The sequence below is a fragment of the Vanessa atalanta genome, chromosome 17 (genome assembly GCF_905147765.1).
Source record: "Vanessa atalanta chromosome 17, ilVanAtal1.2, whole genome shotgun sequence".
In the NCBI taxonomy this organism is placed as follows: Eukaryota; Metazoa; Arthropoda; class Insecta; order Lepidoptera; family Nymphalidae; genus Vanessa; species Vanessa atalanta.
In genome coordinates this window covers 7,384,507-7,400,639 of record NC_061887.1, presented here as the reverse complement: position 1 = coordinate 7,400,639, position 16,133 = coordinate 7,384,507, and the positions used below count along the sequence as shown (strand labels likewise).

General features: G+C 32.7%; 1 protein-coding gene across 1 annotated transcript in view; it reads right to left on the bottom strand.

The window, feature by feature from the left end:
* Nucleotides 1-1,396: 1,396 nt before the first annotated feature.
* Nucleotides 1,397-16,133, bottom strand: part of LOC125070342 (semaphorin-1A) — a 341,204-nt gene continuing 326,467 nt past the window's right edge. Inside the window, exons 5-18 of the mRNA XM_047680167.1 lie at nt 14,723-14,918; nt 9,626-9,730; nt 8,242-8,330; nt 7,729-7,870; nt 7,371-7,573; nt 7,044-7,189; nt 6,884-6,966; nt 6,552-6,780; nt 6,199-6,347; nt 5,990-6,118; nt 5,546-5,756; nt 5,198-5,405; nt 4,291-4,435; nt 1,397-3,808 (exon numbers count right to left, since the gene is read on the bottom strand). Coding sequence (XP_047536123.1) covers nt 4,364-4,435; nt 5,198-5,405; nt 5,546-5,756; nt 5,990-6,118; nt 6,199-6,347; nt 6,552-6,780; nt 6,884-6,966; nt 7,044-7,189; nt 7,371-7,573; nt 7,729-7,870; nt 8,242-8,330; nt 9,626-9,730; nt 14,723-14,918 — 1,962 coding nt within the window. The 3' untranslated portion in view covers nt 1,397-3,808; nt 4,291-4,363. The remainder of the gene's footprint in view (nt 3,809-4,290; nt 4,436-5,197; nt 5,406-5,545; nt 5,757-5,989; nt 6,119-6,198; nt 6,348-6,551; nt 6,781-6,883; nt 6,967-7,043; nt 7,190-7,370; nt 7,574-7,728; nt 7,871-8,241; nt 8,331-9,625; nt 9,731-14,722; nt 14,919-16,133) is intronic.

The window sequence follows — 16,133 nt, the reverse complement described above, 5'->3', positions numbered from 1 at the left end:
TAGTTATAAAATATTATTCAACAATGATACAACTTACTACGCTTTCATCGGTATGGGACCGAAAAAGACAGGTGACGAATTCTAATTAAAACCTAGCTTATACATATTAGTAAATGTTTGTTTGATAACGTTTTAAAACTTTCCAAACTTGCTTGCAGTGTGGCAGCACCATAACGTCCGTATACTGTTTTAATCCTTATTATTGTAATGAATATTCTGCAGTTATTATATTCATTGCACAAACCACATTGCACTTATTAAAAAAATAATGCTCTGCCTTGTCAAGAATTCTTGTCGGTGATATAAATGTTTTTAAAGTTCTAAAACTAGTGATTATTATCGCTCCACCACATCTAACAGGCGTAGCTACTTCTATAAACAAATTCCGTCATATATACACGCTATAGTTAACCTATGTGATGGTTAGTTTGAGACAACGTGATGCAAACTTGCTATTACTTAATAATATACTTTCATTAAAGTATCGGATCTTCATTAAATCGAATAATCTGTCATAACAGATATTTATCATTATCATAAAGTCTTCAATTTCTAACACTAAGGCTCCAAGTCTCAAAACAAAATTAAGCGGTCTATATAAACTACGTATGTACGTTAATACGCTCTAATATAATTCTCAATATTTCATAAATAATTAATAATTTACGCTTAATACGAGACTTTCTAGGCATGTAACTTTTACGAGTATAAAAGGTGGTTCAGTAATTTTAAATGTAGAAATGGTTATTGTACATTTCGTTAATATTACTTTTTTTTAATTATTACAAAACAATTGTTAACAATCCGCCTTCAAAAATTTCTTCGCACTTAAAACTAACTTATTCTATGTACTCGACAAAAAGTATAAATTACGTTACAGAAACCGCTATTTACATTTACATACTAGCCTCTTACGTATGTCTGCATTTTTATATATATTTCAAACTTTTAAAATGGTAACATTATTCGACATTATTGAAATATTATTTAACTCTATTGACAACAAATTTATTTGAAATAAAAAAAAGATTTTTTTTTACTTTAATGTATTTTAATAATTATTTAATTATATTTATATAGTTACTATCGTTATTATCGTTTTGTAAAATTATAATTTTCAGTATCATTTTCAAAAATGTAATCCGTTTATGTTATCTACTTCATTTATAGTTTGACAGTTACCGTTCTAAAAGTTCAAAATTATGTTCGCCCGAATTATTCTTGCCGAATATAAAGCGTCTAATTATCAAATGATTTAATATAATTATTAGAAACAATTATGTGCGTTATCATTATCAAAATATATAAGAAAATTGGCAGTTACGTTTACAATTAAAAATAACAATTACAATTTACTAATAATAAGTTTAATTGATTAATTCTATAAATAAATAATATACTTATTTATATTAAAAGTCATGGCATCTTTGGTATATTCGTGTGAAATAATGTGAGTATTGTTACGTCAAGGCAATATTTAGAATGCCTTTTTATGAATTATAATATATAAAAAGTTAACATACTTATGCGGTTTTTTATTTATTCTCAGCTATTGTTATCGCTACTCTAGTTTTCATTATAACATCAAACCAAAATAAATACTTAGCAGTGTAGCGTTGACACTTGTTTAGTAACACGCGCAAGTACTTTTTTTTATTAATACAATTAAGGTATCATTCTGTGATTATTATTCTATTTCATGGTGTCTTTTTACACAATTTAGTGATTAAATTTGTTTTGCGGTGCAGTCTTACTTATTGATAGAATCATTAATTATTTAATCGCGATAATACTTACCCGTGTGACTAAGCCAATAGTGTTTACGATACAACATACAAATTACAATCTTGCCACACACACTTAGGCACTAGATCATTACAAATAGAATTGACATTTTCTTTACACACATTAAATTGTCAACAATTAGCGAAAATGATTATTAAACATTCCGTTTTCAAAACAACTCGCTAGCTAGATCAAAGCTTTTGTGTTCATAAAATAGCAACAGGAACGTTTCAGAACAGAGTTTTTTAAAGTTTGGCCCACGTGTATGGATTTTTTTTTTAAATTTAGAATCAACGGTTATTTTAAAGAAGACTTTATTAAGTTAAGCGTACATAGTTATTTATTTTTTGACGTTTAAACAAACAACTGTGTGCGTTTAGCTTTAACGTTTTACTTATGTACACAATGATCGTTTGATCACAGCATCTTTACAAATGGCGTATACCAACACTCTAAATTGGCAATATTGCACCGCAGTGCGCTTACGCTCTAGTATCTATGTATACATAATCACTATTTCTAGAACATTATCGAATAATTATCAAAACGATCCCCTAATAATCTAGATACACCCATAAGAAGCACTTTTTAATCAATGAATGAATATCAGAATTTACATATTATTTATACATGGTAAATATAATTTATATCATATCTTTATTCTTTTTCGTTTACTTACTATAAAACGCAAACGTTTTTTTTTTCTCGATATAAGTCGAAAACATCAATTATTGTGCGGTTAAAATGTATTTTATTCGTTTTTAACTTTTTGTTAAGATATGTGAAATGCGACACATTCTTATCAGGAGTATTATCACGCAGCAGTTAAGAGAAATTAAATCTGAATACTGGAACCTTTACAAAGTTAAGGTTTAAGTACTTTTCCCGCCCGATGTTTTCGACTTATATAGAATGTTCTATTTTAGAAATTCCTTAATATAACCTTAATCTTGTGCTACTAATAGTAGTAAAAAGCGATTTGTGAGTTCATTGCAATTTTTTATTTTAATCCTTCGTTCTTTATCGTAGAGTAAATATTAAAAGAAAACTTGCAATGTCCCCAACAACTCCACACTAACTAGTCATCAACATGGTACCAACAAAACTTATATTTTTACCTAAAATATAAGTAAACTATGTATATTCTAAACAATCTACAAATTTGTTACATTTTTCATCGTACATATCGTTAATATTGTTCTGTCGTTTAAAAAAAATACATTTTTGTCATCTTCTCCGATGTACCATCGACTTGTTTTCGGGTAAAGACGAGTACGTATATTTATCATGGAAGAGAGATTTCCGTCACGATAACGGTGACTTTGTTTACAATCCAAGTCGTAACAAATTACATGAACAACACGCTATATTCTTTGCCTATCTTGCAAATTTAGAAATTTGTAAAATAGGCTCTAAGTTACTAATTTATAGGCAGCTCACTTGTACGACGCGTCGTAACATTACATTCGCGAACAGGTGTTCTTCGTTCGCGCGAAACTGACCGACGACTTCGTTGAACATTCAATTTTTTATTCACTTCAACTACTTCGCTTACGGACGGTCGATAGGTCAAAGTTTTATCGATTCGAAATTTGAATATTCACGTTTCGCTTCGTGCGCCGTCAGTCAGCTCGGTCGGCTATACTAATCACTATCAATCGGTACAATAACAATGTGATCCATCCATTACAGTTCGAATAACGATCACGCACCATTCTGGAATGTCTTTTGAGTTTCAAAAGTTCATATCGCACGTTCGCGGCGAGCCGAACGGGGAAGGCGCTCGGGTCGACGACGGAACGCGGTGGAGGTCCGTTCGGGCGTTGGAGAACCGCGGGGGAAGTGTCGGAGGGGGCGGGGCGGGCGCGCTAGTTGCGGTAGATGTACGCGCAGGGCTGCGGCGCGGGCGGCGGGGGCGTGGGTGGACGCTCGCCCGACGGCGACGGCGAGGACGAGGGCGGTGAAGGCGACGATGACGACCCGCTCGCAGACGCCGAGCCTGACCCGCTGCTGCGCTGCGACACTGCAATCGAAATGCTTTATTGTAGCAAATAGTGCGAGAAAACTGAGTATGTCTCAAAACCACTTAGCTGTCAGCCGCTCGTGAACTATTCTCGAACAATACAGATAAGAGAAGTCTTCTTCCTTCGCAGCATCAGTTAGTTAATAAAGTACTCGTATTTGAGAAAATCCTTGACTTTTTAAATAGGGTTTCGAAAAATGATGGCTTAAGTCTAATAAAAATTTCAGTCTAGTGACAAACATTAAGATTTTTCACGCATCTTTACTTTGCGTGCTAATAAAAAAATGATCACTGATTCTATAAAAAAAATATTTTATAGTATATACATAATAATGTTTAAAATTATATTGTGTTAAATATTTCTTTTTTTTTTTAAATCAAGTTAAGATGTTTGATTAAATAGGGTCAGCTCCCTTTTATAAAATGGAAACAGCGTCAATATACTATAGAATTTTATAATATTAAATGAAAAACGAACGTACCCAACGTATGGTGGTGGTGCGTATTATGCTTATGATGGTGCATCTGGTCGCGCGCGTCCGCCCCACTTGTTTCTCAGAGGTACACTTTTTTCACTGAGCGCGTGGTCGAGAAGCCATTGTCGTTCCCACGCCGGTACCCATCGCCCTGCGGTCCGAATATTCCTGCGTTAACTGACATGCCGCAGTGAATATGGATGCATGAGAACATGAAATTAATGATGCGTTAGTGATATTATGAAATTATTATGAGTCAATGGCATATTTGTTAAAGTAAATATATCATTTCAAACTCATTGTAATTTCTTAATGAATACAAGCAATGATTAGAATGATTAATTTATGTAAAATGATTAATGAAATTGATTAGTTAAATAGACACAGATATAATAAAACAACAAGCTCGAAGCAAATTAGATTATCGGTGCGAAAATTGTCGTGTTAATAATATTAATGATTATTGATAGTGAGGTGCAGACGATTTAATAGTAAAGTAATTGTGATGGAAATTGACTGAGACAAACCTCTTCATGACGATCATAAGCTTTAGACAATTTTTTTAAAACTTTTGTTGTTCTTATAAAAATATAAAAGAATGATTAAAATGTTCCAATTCAGTTAAACAGTTACACCTACATACAAAGTGCTAAAGAACTCGGAAAAAGTGCCTTAATAAAAAACTACTTAAGTGAAACATTATTTAAATGATGATAGAAAGCGTTTCAACATCAATATACGACTCGTAAATGAAATATAACTGCAAAATAAAATGGAGTCAACGTCTGAAAATTTGACAGCGGTTATAAAATTTAAAATATTCATTTAATTTTAAATACGAGCGAGTACTCGCTCTAACCACTATCATCATTCAAACGAGCTCAAGAAAGAAGAAGAACAAAGCACAACTGACATTGACCTGGTGGGAGCGAAGCGTCCCGAAGTTGTCCCGGCGGTATGCATCGGGCTGGAACTGGAAGAGGGTCTCGTGGTGGGGGTGGTAGGGGGGATGCTTGCGCAGAGTGGCGCGTGGAGACGCAGGCTTCGGTTGTGGTGCCAGCACCGGCTCCGCGTATGTCACCTCTTCTACCTGCTGTAGGAGCTTCGGCTCGGCTTGAATTCTGGAAGAAGAGAAATATTCACGTTCAGAACAATGTAATGCTCAGATTCATTTATCACATTGATTACTGCTATATTATACATTACTCATTCTGTGACCCTCATATCTGATACCTAAAAGAGAGTACTTGAAATACTATACCTGTTAATATTCTGCCGCTGCTCAAAATACTCATACTCCGTATCTGGATAAGGCATATTATCGTCATCGTCCTTCTTGCATCGTCTGCCGCATATGTAGCCGGCCGCAAAACCAGCACCTAGCGCTGCAAGCGCTCCCGCTGCGACTGCTAGCGCTAGTGTTTCTACAGAATAAGCGGCGGGCGGTGGATCTGCTTGTAGAACTTCAGGACCTGTACAAAAGGGTGTGATTTGAAGCAATAGGAAATAATGAATTTAGCCAGTTATTGATTTTTAATTATTCATTTCAATTATGATACCTTAATCTTTACATCTATAATTGTTTTAACTCTTATTCAAAACACAATTAAATTGAAATTTAGAACTTTAGAATCATCATGTTATTTTTAAATTGAATGTAAAGCTACCATCAAATAATTTGGCGTTATTAAAGCAGTTATCATACCTTCGTTGTTATTGTTGTTTCCTTTGCCATCTTTATCCTGCACAATGTTGATGACTTCTCCCTTATTCTCACCTCTTGCATCATCATATAACCCCGAGCTGAGCCCTCCTACAGCACCTGCGTCTTTACCTTAACAGAAAAATTATATCTGGTCAGTATGTCTTTTACGTTTGTATCATAAAAGAGTAACGCTTAGCAAGTTAGCTTACTATGTGGACAAGCTGCATGGCTTCCTGTGCTGACGCTTTGATAAAATGAGTTCTCATCCAGCCAGCGACTGACCCCGTGAGAGTACGCACGACACCTGCCTGCCTGCTTGTCCCAGGCACAGTATGGGTCTTGAAGCGCTACGCATTCCCTGTTAATAAAAAATATATATGAGTACAGATGTGTAAGCAATACAAGGAAATCTCCACTTATATATTTAATTAGAAAAGTTTAGAGAGTTGTAATATTCTTCTTTCTAAAATATATAATAAACTAAAAACAATTTGTTAAATTTTCACAATTTAAATTTACTGTAATTGATTTCTTCAACAATTGTTTGTATTTTATAACTTACGAGCAAGAGCTTATCTTGTCACTGGAACAACGATGTAGTCTCAGGCTGAGCACTTCTCTATCTGATACGGCGATGAGTCTTGCTGCATCACGACCAGCCCTGGCTACTCTCAATGCCCTAACAGGAGAACCAGCAGCAAAAGCTTGTAACTCTTCAATAACGACTGGTACTGCACGCTTGTTTGAATCGTATGATACGGCATTTATAGCTTTAATAATTTTGCCATTATCTGAAAGAGAGAACAGTGTTTGTATTGAAATATACATTTTTAGAAAGAATTATTAGTTTATATACCTAAAAAAATAGGTCTTATCATGATAATTACGACATACCAGTTCCTATAAATAAAACATCGTACGCTTTTCCACCAGGCGTTTTCACTTGAGGATCCACAGCGATTTGCGTAAAGCGATAGCTGAAAATATTATCAATTATTAATACCAGAAAAACGTCATCCTATATTATTTATTTAAGCAAATTATTAAAACTTACTGGAAACTTGTTCTTATAACTATTGGCTCTCCAAAGAAAGCTGGAACTGATTCGTCCATCAACGCATGAGTCTTGATGAAGTTTAATGTTTGATCTGGCAATTGTCTGGAATCGTTGTGACAAGTACCTGGTCGAGGTTCTGGTACCTAGAAAATAACAAAGAACCATATTATTTACGGAATATTCCTCATAGATCAGAATTAAATCTAAATAATTTTCTCCAACACAACTGTTAATACTTCTGGCAAGCCGTTAGACGAGTTAGTTAAGAAGGAAGCTTTCAATATGAACAAATTGTGTTTAGATCTAGTCAATATATTTTAATACCTTTGCACTATTTACTGGCAGCCAGTTGGAATTAATTGCACTTTGTTCCTTAAAAGTTCCTTCAAAAGTATCAGCAATATCTTGCATGCTGAACGCGCAAACTGCACTCCCTGATATACTGTTAGGAGGAGTTGTGAATGTGCCATAAATTAATTGAGCGTTTAAGCCACCGTAAACGCCTTCAATCAGCTCCGTCGTTGATTCTAAAAAAAACAGTTTTTATATATTAAATAGAAATATGGAATTGTATTATCACCAGCAAGAATTGCTTTTATAATTTAAGTCAATTTATGAAGTCCACAAAATCTTCTAAAATTATTGTTAATTTAAGTAATATTTATGTATTGTTAGTACTTACGGATTTCGTTGAAATAGAAAGGGAAATCCCCAGCAACAGAACAGTTCAGTCTTGACTTAAGAAACGAAGTCCACCGTTGCTTGAAACGATGCGGCCCGCCGCGGTCGTCGCGACATACGCGAGCAACGCGCGAGAATACCGACTGTTAAAATAAATTAATGATATATTAATGAAAGAATTTGTACATCATTCATAGATATACAAATAAGACCTTCATCTTAAAACCCATTGATTGCAGATTGAGTTTCAAGAAACAGATCATTTTGATAAATATTTAAAAAAATATTCTCTTTGTGTTTTTTATTATTATTAATGGAGGAGTGTTAAACATTTTTCAGAATACTCATCATCATAAAGACGATACGTCGTTTTCAAACGACACATGAAACCAGATGGAGGTAATAATTTTCTTAACTATCTTTTTTATTATTAAATTGCTTATATTAAGAAAGATCACTGCGGAATTGCGTAGTAATAATATTTTCTACCAAAAATTGTAAATACAATACATACTTTTCCGCAATTGATGTATTCGACAGCAGTTTCTCTAAAGAAGAAGTAGACGAAGTTCCCATGTACTAACGAATTCACAAAATCAGGAGCTGTGAACAGAATAATTACCATTAGTCGCAAACAGTTCGATATTAATGCATTATGTAAACTAACATGATTAACTACAGCTCCCTTAATCTAGGGTTGCCTTCAGTCCTTTGCTTACAAAGCAAAATTAAAATCTGTAAATGAAATTTCATAATGCGAGACTTTCATATTAACAGAATATTTAAAAAATATAGTTTTTTGTTATTTCAAATTATGTGATTATGTATTATTTTTGAGTATATACCGAGCGTGTGACGTCAGTAACAACCCTATGAATATCACAACATAGTGTCGATAATTTTAATACGATCCTAATCTGATTTATCGTCTGTCGCATCGGATATCATGGCTTTGACGGCAGTTCCCACCAAAACGCGTTCTAAATTCAATTAATTTGACGGATGTATATTTGACAGCGATGTTCGTGAGCAATAGAGCATACCATGTGTAAATATTATTGTCGTCGAATCAGCGTAGAAGGGATGTTTAATAACTTTACATACATTTATTTATTAAATTAATATTTTATTATTAGTTTAAGAGTCCTATTCTAACGATTATCAGAATACATTTTATCAAAATCTATATATTAAAGAAGGTTAATTGCTATAAAATCTTTACAGCATGACCCTAAATAGCGGACTCACAGCCATAAACTAAACTGGTATTTAGTTAGCAATATGCACTAGGTTATGCCGGTATATAATCAATGTAAGAAACATACATGTATAGCCTATATCAATCAAAAATATAAATAAAAAATAGATTTACGTATTCTATGCGATTTGCTTATAATATAATATATATAATAGCTTAGCTATATTGTGCTATACTAATAGTTATTTACTTATAATAGAACTATTCCAAATATATCAACTTTAAAGTTCTGATAACAGCTCCGTCGACATTCAAAACGCCATTTTGAAAATCCACAACGTCATAGATTATTCAAGCTCTCGACCAATGATATGGCGTAAATTCGATCGAAAATGTTGTTTATTTGGCTTTTGTCCTTTTGTGGTTGGAATAGACTATAGAATATATGTAGTTTAGCTGACTTGAATGATGTAAAATCTCAAGGAATAGCTAGTTAGTTTAAGTTTAAGGTAAAAGACAATACAGTTGTGATAATTTTTATATGTCCCTATAGCTCGAATTGGCACATCATACCATAAAATAGAAAGAAGTATTTTACGAATTTTATATCAAAGAAAAATTTTTTAAAAACTATCGTGTTAGGTCAGAAATATAAAAACTTTTTAGAATATACGGGAGTTCCGATATGTAAATTGTTTACCATTCAAAGTCATGGAGTCGTACGGTTCTGTTTGTAACGGCTCTCTGTAGATAATAGGTTCCATGCCGCTGAAGTCTGCCACTGTTCCCGAATACAGTTCTCCATCTGGAAAGATAAGCCAAACGTTATTTTATTATCTTTTATCACTCAAAAATGAATGAATTAATTAAGACTTTATAATATGGTATATTAGCCACTAAAAGGAAAAAGTTATATTAAATAGTACAATTTAAAAAAAAAAGAAAACATTAAAATTAAAAACAATGGTATTCTAAGGCGTTTTGTAACGAATTTTATAATACAATAATTTAGAGGCAGAAGCGTTTTAATGCCTCGTTGTAATTTTTTCTACAAAAAAGGAGCCGATACCACTCACGCCATTTTCAAGTTTTACTATATTTAATATTTTTTTAATCAGCTTGTCTTTGTCTCTTAATTAAATATGTGAAGGTTAAACCTGTATGCTTATTAGAATAAAGACTTATATTTACTGTGCTTCCGTGCGTATAATATTGCTTCCATCATCAACGATAAAAAATAACGGAAGCCTGCAAATCGTATTTGCTATTTCATGACGACTCATAAATATCAGTGAAATTGCCTACTAACCGTACGTTCCATCCTTTGTTTCACAGTCAGCTTCAAGTTAAAACGCAAAACAGTGTATGCAAAAGTGTACTCTATCGTATTCTGGGTGATATCAAAATGGCTCGTTCGAATTTAATTCATCGCCATATGTATAGTGTGGTGGTCTGTGCCCTGCAATGTACCGCATTGCAGTGCTTCAGTCGTTAAGAGAAAGCCATTGCAGTAATAGTCAACTAATATATAGTAATTAACGATTCTCTCTTAATTGGTAGAGAATTCAGTATAAGTTTCGTTCAGAATTTAGTGTTAGTTTTAATTCTTAATTAATTACTATTGAAAATTTTATTTTTTAAACCTATTTCGTTTTCATCATTTAGTCCTTTGTTTATTATAAATAAGTTTTTTACTTGCTATTCTTTTTCAGTTTTTAACCCCACACATAAGAAAGAGATAGGTATATTAGTTTAAGTAGTATCAAATTCGTTAACGAGATTTGTGTACAAAATAATTGTCCAATCAGAATTTCGTGTCAATGAATTATATTTCAACCAACAATAATTTAAAAGTAAATAAAAATCCTTTAAATAAATTCTCTATATTTGAAAATTCAAATAGTTTTGGAATAATAAAAAAAACTTTACAAAACAGCGTTGCATTTATACCAAAACGCGAAGTTAAATATATTGCTCGTGCAAACGGCGCTGAATTGACGCAACTGTAAAGTAAATTGCACACCTGAATAATAATTACCATTTTAAAAGACATCATTACCATGTCACTGAATAAACTTTAAATGTCTGCATAAGCTACGTTTTAGTTTCAACGCCTTTACTTGCAGGATAAATGTATGTGTCCATAAAACTGCGTTACACTACTGCAGACGTTAGTACAGTGTAGTGGTCCCATGGGGCGCATGGCTTAATTGGTCCAGATCAATAGAAGATAACTATCTCTACCCGTAGTAATGGACGCCAGTACTACACTTTCTACTTAGTAATGCAGTATGTTGTACAGATAAATTAGTGTTTCATTACGATATATTGGTTGTTATGTAATACTTGATGTTATTTACAGTAATAATACTGCCAAGCATTTATGAATATATCGATTTTAAAATAACTACACATTAGTCATTAAAACGTAAAGGGAAATATATATTCAAATAATAAATCTCAGTGTTGCCCGATGTAATAATCTTTGTTCGAATCGAATATTGACTTATAGGCTTAATAAAACAAACTGATGCGTATATCTTCAAAAATACTGAAATCTGTATGTTGAATTTCCACAATTCCATCCTTAACAAAACGACGTTCAGAATTATAAGTTTAAATGATAATGGAATGAATACACTTGCATAATTATATTTCTCTGTCATTTTTAGATATATTCGCGTGATGAATGAGCTCGAATTTGTGAGGGGGAATGTTACGCAAAGAAAATTGTACAAAGGACGGTAATTGATGATGTTCACCGTTGTTGCATTAAGTGTTTATTTTAGGGTGAATTGTGCTGAATTGTCCAAATAAAGTTTGCCATTTAATAAAATAAATATTTCCTATGTTCGTTTGAAGTTTAATCGGTATAAATGCGGTTAACAGATATTTTATAGTTTATGGACAGAACTCGTAGTAACTAGTAGTGAATAGCTTTTGAAATATATTTTAAAAAGTTTAAATTTATATCGATTAATTTTTGACACATGCTTTAACAATTATACTTTTTTTTATCATTTCATTATTTGATTTTTTTTAACTGTAGGGAGTTCATTTGTACTTTCTATATATATTTCCGTAAATAAGCACGATACCCATTTAACAATATGAATATCATGCTACATAAAGCTATAGTTATATATTTTAATCTGCGTGTGTCTCTCATATTTATAGACAAAAGAATCTAAGTTATTTTTCCCATATCCGATCAGGTTAGATATTAACATTAACGTCATTGTTTTGTCTCCAAATCATCGGAATAACGTTAGCCATAGGAATTCTTATCGGTCTGTTGAACCTCTGCCTTCTGTGACCAATAATACAATGTTAACGTGTCCTTAGAAACGAATAATAAATGAATTTCTCTCGCAAAGGTGAATGGGTAAGAAAATTATGTTTGTTTGTTTGGGATAATCTCCAACTTGTATACTTCCGAGCACAATGAATGCCCGAGGTATAAGGAAAACATATGGGTTCTTTTGAACAAAAAAAAAATATCACTAACTAAACATTCCCGGATTCGTTGGAGATTTTCGTCACGGCTGGAGTTTATTTATGAGTGTTTAGACTAGTATCACGTTCTTACGTCTTATGTTTTATGAGTTTTCCGCTCATAAGACAGATTTATGTCTTATTAGGATAATGTATTACGTTTATAAATATGTGTGAGAAGTGCTAAATTCAGAAAGGTCTTATTAACATTTATGATATATTTACAAAGGTGAGACAATGTTAGGCGAGCCACACGTAAGTGTATGTCTCGTTTGGTGACATGATATGTTTTAAATTTTGAATGTTATTTTGCAAGGGACATGACATCTTATTTCTAAAGATTAGAGAATATATGATATAATACATATTTATAATAGAATCAATGTCTATGAGAGGTGATGACAACTTATCATTAGGTAAATATGTATGTAATAAAAATGTGATATTCATAAGTCTTTTCTTCTAAAAATTTCCGTGTTATCCTTACACGTACTAACGTCCACAGTACATCATTTTGTATAGTTGTCACGTTATAAAACGTACTCGATCCCTTTCAACGCAACAATGAGTGGCCATTGTACGCCACCAGACTGTAAAAGTGGGTTCATTCGATATAAAAAAGATTTCTTTTCCCTAATTTCCTGACTATGAGACTTTGTAACGGCACATATGTGACCCCATTGTCGTTGACGTACCCAGATTATTTATCTAGGAGGGTCACAGCAGGCCGGTATAAAAAATTGCAATTTTTAGCCAATTTAGTGAACTTTTTTTAATTAGTATGTTCCCTTTTACGACATACAACAATTTCACTTTTGTTTTTTTTTATTTTCGATCGGATATAAATGTTTAACCGTTATAAATAGGAATTGTTTGCCAGTATAAAAGATCGCTTAGAAAGAATAAAAGCGATAGAAACTTTATACCAATTAAAAATGTCAACGTAAAAGTGAAACGTACAAGTGAATCTTAACCAATGATTGCGGGTTAAAATCTAAGCTAATACTACAGTAATTTAATGTTCTTAATTTGTGTTTATGTTTCATCTGGTGCTGGGAGATGAAGGAAAACATTTTTCTTATGATAATAATCAATAAATATCATATATTTGGTAACATATTTATCCAATCCAAGTTTAAGCAGCGTGGAGGATCTCCAAATCTTATTTTCAAAATGAAGAGATCACCGAAGTCCAGCAATGGGATATAGACATATTACACTAAGCCTACCCTTAAAAAGAGGAGGCAGGAGTGACCTGTAACTTTTTTAATAATAAAAATAGTACGAGGGAAGTAGAAGAAGATAGTCACCTATACATGTGAATATTTCAATTATTTAATTCAATAAAGTATTAGATTCAGAGCTCCAGTTGGTAATTCAGAGTCTAAGGATAAATGTAACAGTAATCGTGAACGATGCGGGTATAAGATTGAATTGTGACCGTGAATCGCTTAACGTCCACGTAAATCGTGCGAGCCGTTGCTTTTCGCCCATTCATTTGGAGCTTATTCGTGCGCAATCGGCTTTAGTGCCCCATGACGCGTCACATGTCCTCAACCGACTGCCTAATTGCGAGGACATTCTTTAGTGATAAATCCAGCTCTATATTTTTAGTAAAGCATTTAATTTAATTTTGTTTTGAGCTGAAATGATTAAAACCAAATTTAAATTATTTAAAAAGTGCTCTTATTAGCAATTCAGAATCATTTCACAAGATCATATTAAATGTATTTCTGCATGGAAATCAACAAATACTAACTTCAAGCTTTTTATCATTTATATAATTATCAACTAGCATTGAGTACAGTGCATTACCGCGTAGGGCAGTAGTAATACGGCTTATTAATTACCTACTGTGTTTTTAATATAAGTTTTAATTTTATTAACTGGCAAGATATAATTTATCTGCGAAAATTTAAAAACGAATACCTTGCTCCAGGAAGGATTCATTTATACTGTCCAGTCAGAAAATATATTAATGAATTATATTTACGATCATATTGAGGTTTTATTTTTGATTAAAGTATATAATTAAGAGAAGTATTTTTTTTTTTAATTAAAAATGATTTTATTTTGTATTAAGATATGACGTTATTAATGAATTCACTTTAGTAATTTGCTTTCCTTGTTAATGTTAATTTGTATTATAGGTACTTTTCTATTGTCTTTAAAAATATTGTGAGGAAAGCGAGTTTTTTAGCTTCATATTGTAGTAAAAACTTTTGCGAGTTATATGACAAGTTTTCCAATAAAGCTTCAGTTTATTTGGAAAACTTGTATATAGTTATAAATTTAGACTCACCGGCATAAACAGCAGTGGAATTGTGCTCGGGGTCGTACGGGCACACCGCTTGACCGGATTTCTCTTTCTCCATGTGATAGGAGTCTCTCTGCACGCTGTACTCTCTGCAGAAGGGCCTGAAGCTGTTGGTGCCGCAGACCAGCAGCCGTCCCGTGCCGAGAGACACGAGTACGCGAATGTAGTTCTGACAGCTCTCCTGTAAAAATAATGACCATTTTAAATAAAATTTTATTAAATGACGAATGTTTCTTGCTTAAACACGTTCTGAGCGAATGATCGGATTCCAATGAAATTACATACATATTATATAAGTTTATTCTATCGTGGACTATAAAAAAGGTTACTATACAATTAGTGAGTTTATGTTTGATAGCACACCTTGGGAATAAGCCGATCGCTTCCTGGCTGTTTCTATTTATATACAATTATGTATATAATTAAATTGACGAATAAAAAAAACCCGCTGAGTTTCTTTCGCCGGTTCTTCTCAGGTCAGGGTGTTCCTTTTTCCGAACCGGTGGTAGTGTTTAATTTGACCATCAATAAGAAAGTATAATGCTTCTATATTCAACAAAGGAATTTGAGTTTGAGTTTAAATCTTCATTTTATTTGTTTTGAATTCATAAAAGAGATTGTTACATTTTAATTCCCGTTTAGTTTAATAATAAGAATACTTAGGTTTTTTTATGACATTTGTAAATATATAAAACTAATATAAAATTTCATTTAGTTGTCAGGTCTCCCCAACGTAATACGTTTTATAAATACCATCATACCATTAACATATAAAGCAAAGCTCATTTATTTCTACGCCGATACCCACAAGATAACCCTCTGAAAAGCCCGTACAATACAAGCGTTACGTACGAAACAGGAAAACCGTTTTGTTTTTCCTAGAGATCATGTCACTAGCAATTTGGCTTGGTTTCACGAGAAGTCATGGTGTCTTCTGCGCCATTATCCTCGCCCGATACGCATAAATGACAATATTTCTGACGCTTTATGAGGATTCACAGACAGGCACCGTAGAGAATCGTGATTATTTGATCGAGTAATTCGTGAATGTATTTAAAATTGAATTCCTTTAACGTATCGATGTGATGTTCTGTATTTTTTTGTGAATGCCTTGTTTTCCAATTAATTGAATAGGGTTCGGTTTTGTCAATGTAAATTCGTTTAAACATCTGAAAGCCAATATGTAAGGAATTCAATTTGTTTAATTATTTCATTGTGTATGTTTTATTAATCGGATGTTCTCGTCTTGTTTGCAAAAAGCAAAAATAATCTAACGTTGAGACGATCGTTTAAAATTTTAACATTTTTCAATTGATTGATTGATTGATTAACGTGTACCAATAATTTTCTATATTTCTTGTAACTTCTTGTGTACGAATATATCTTGTCATTGTTT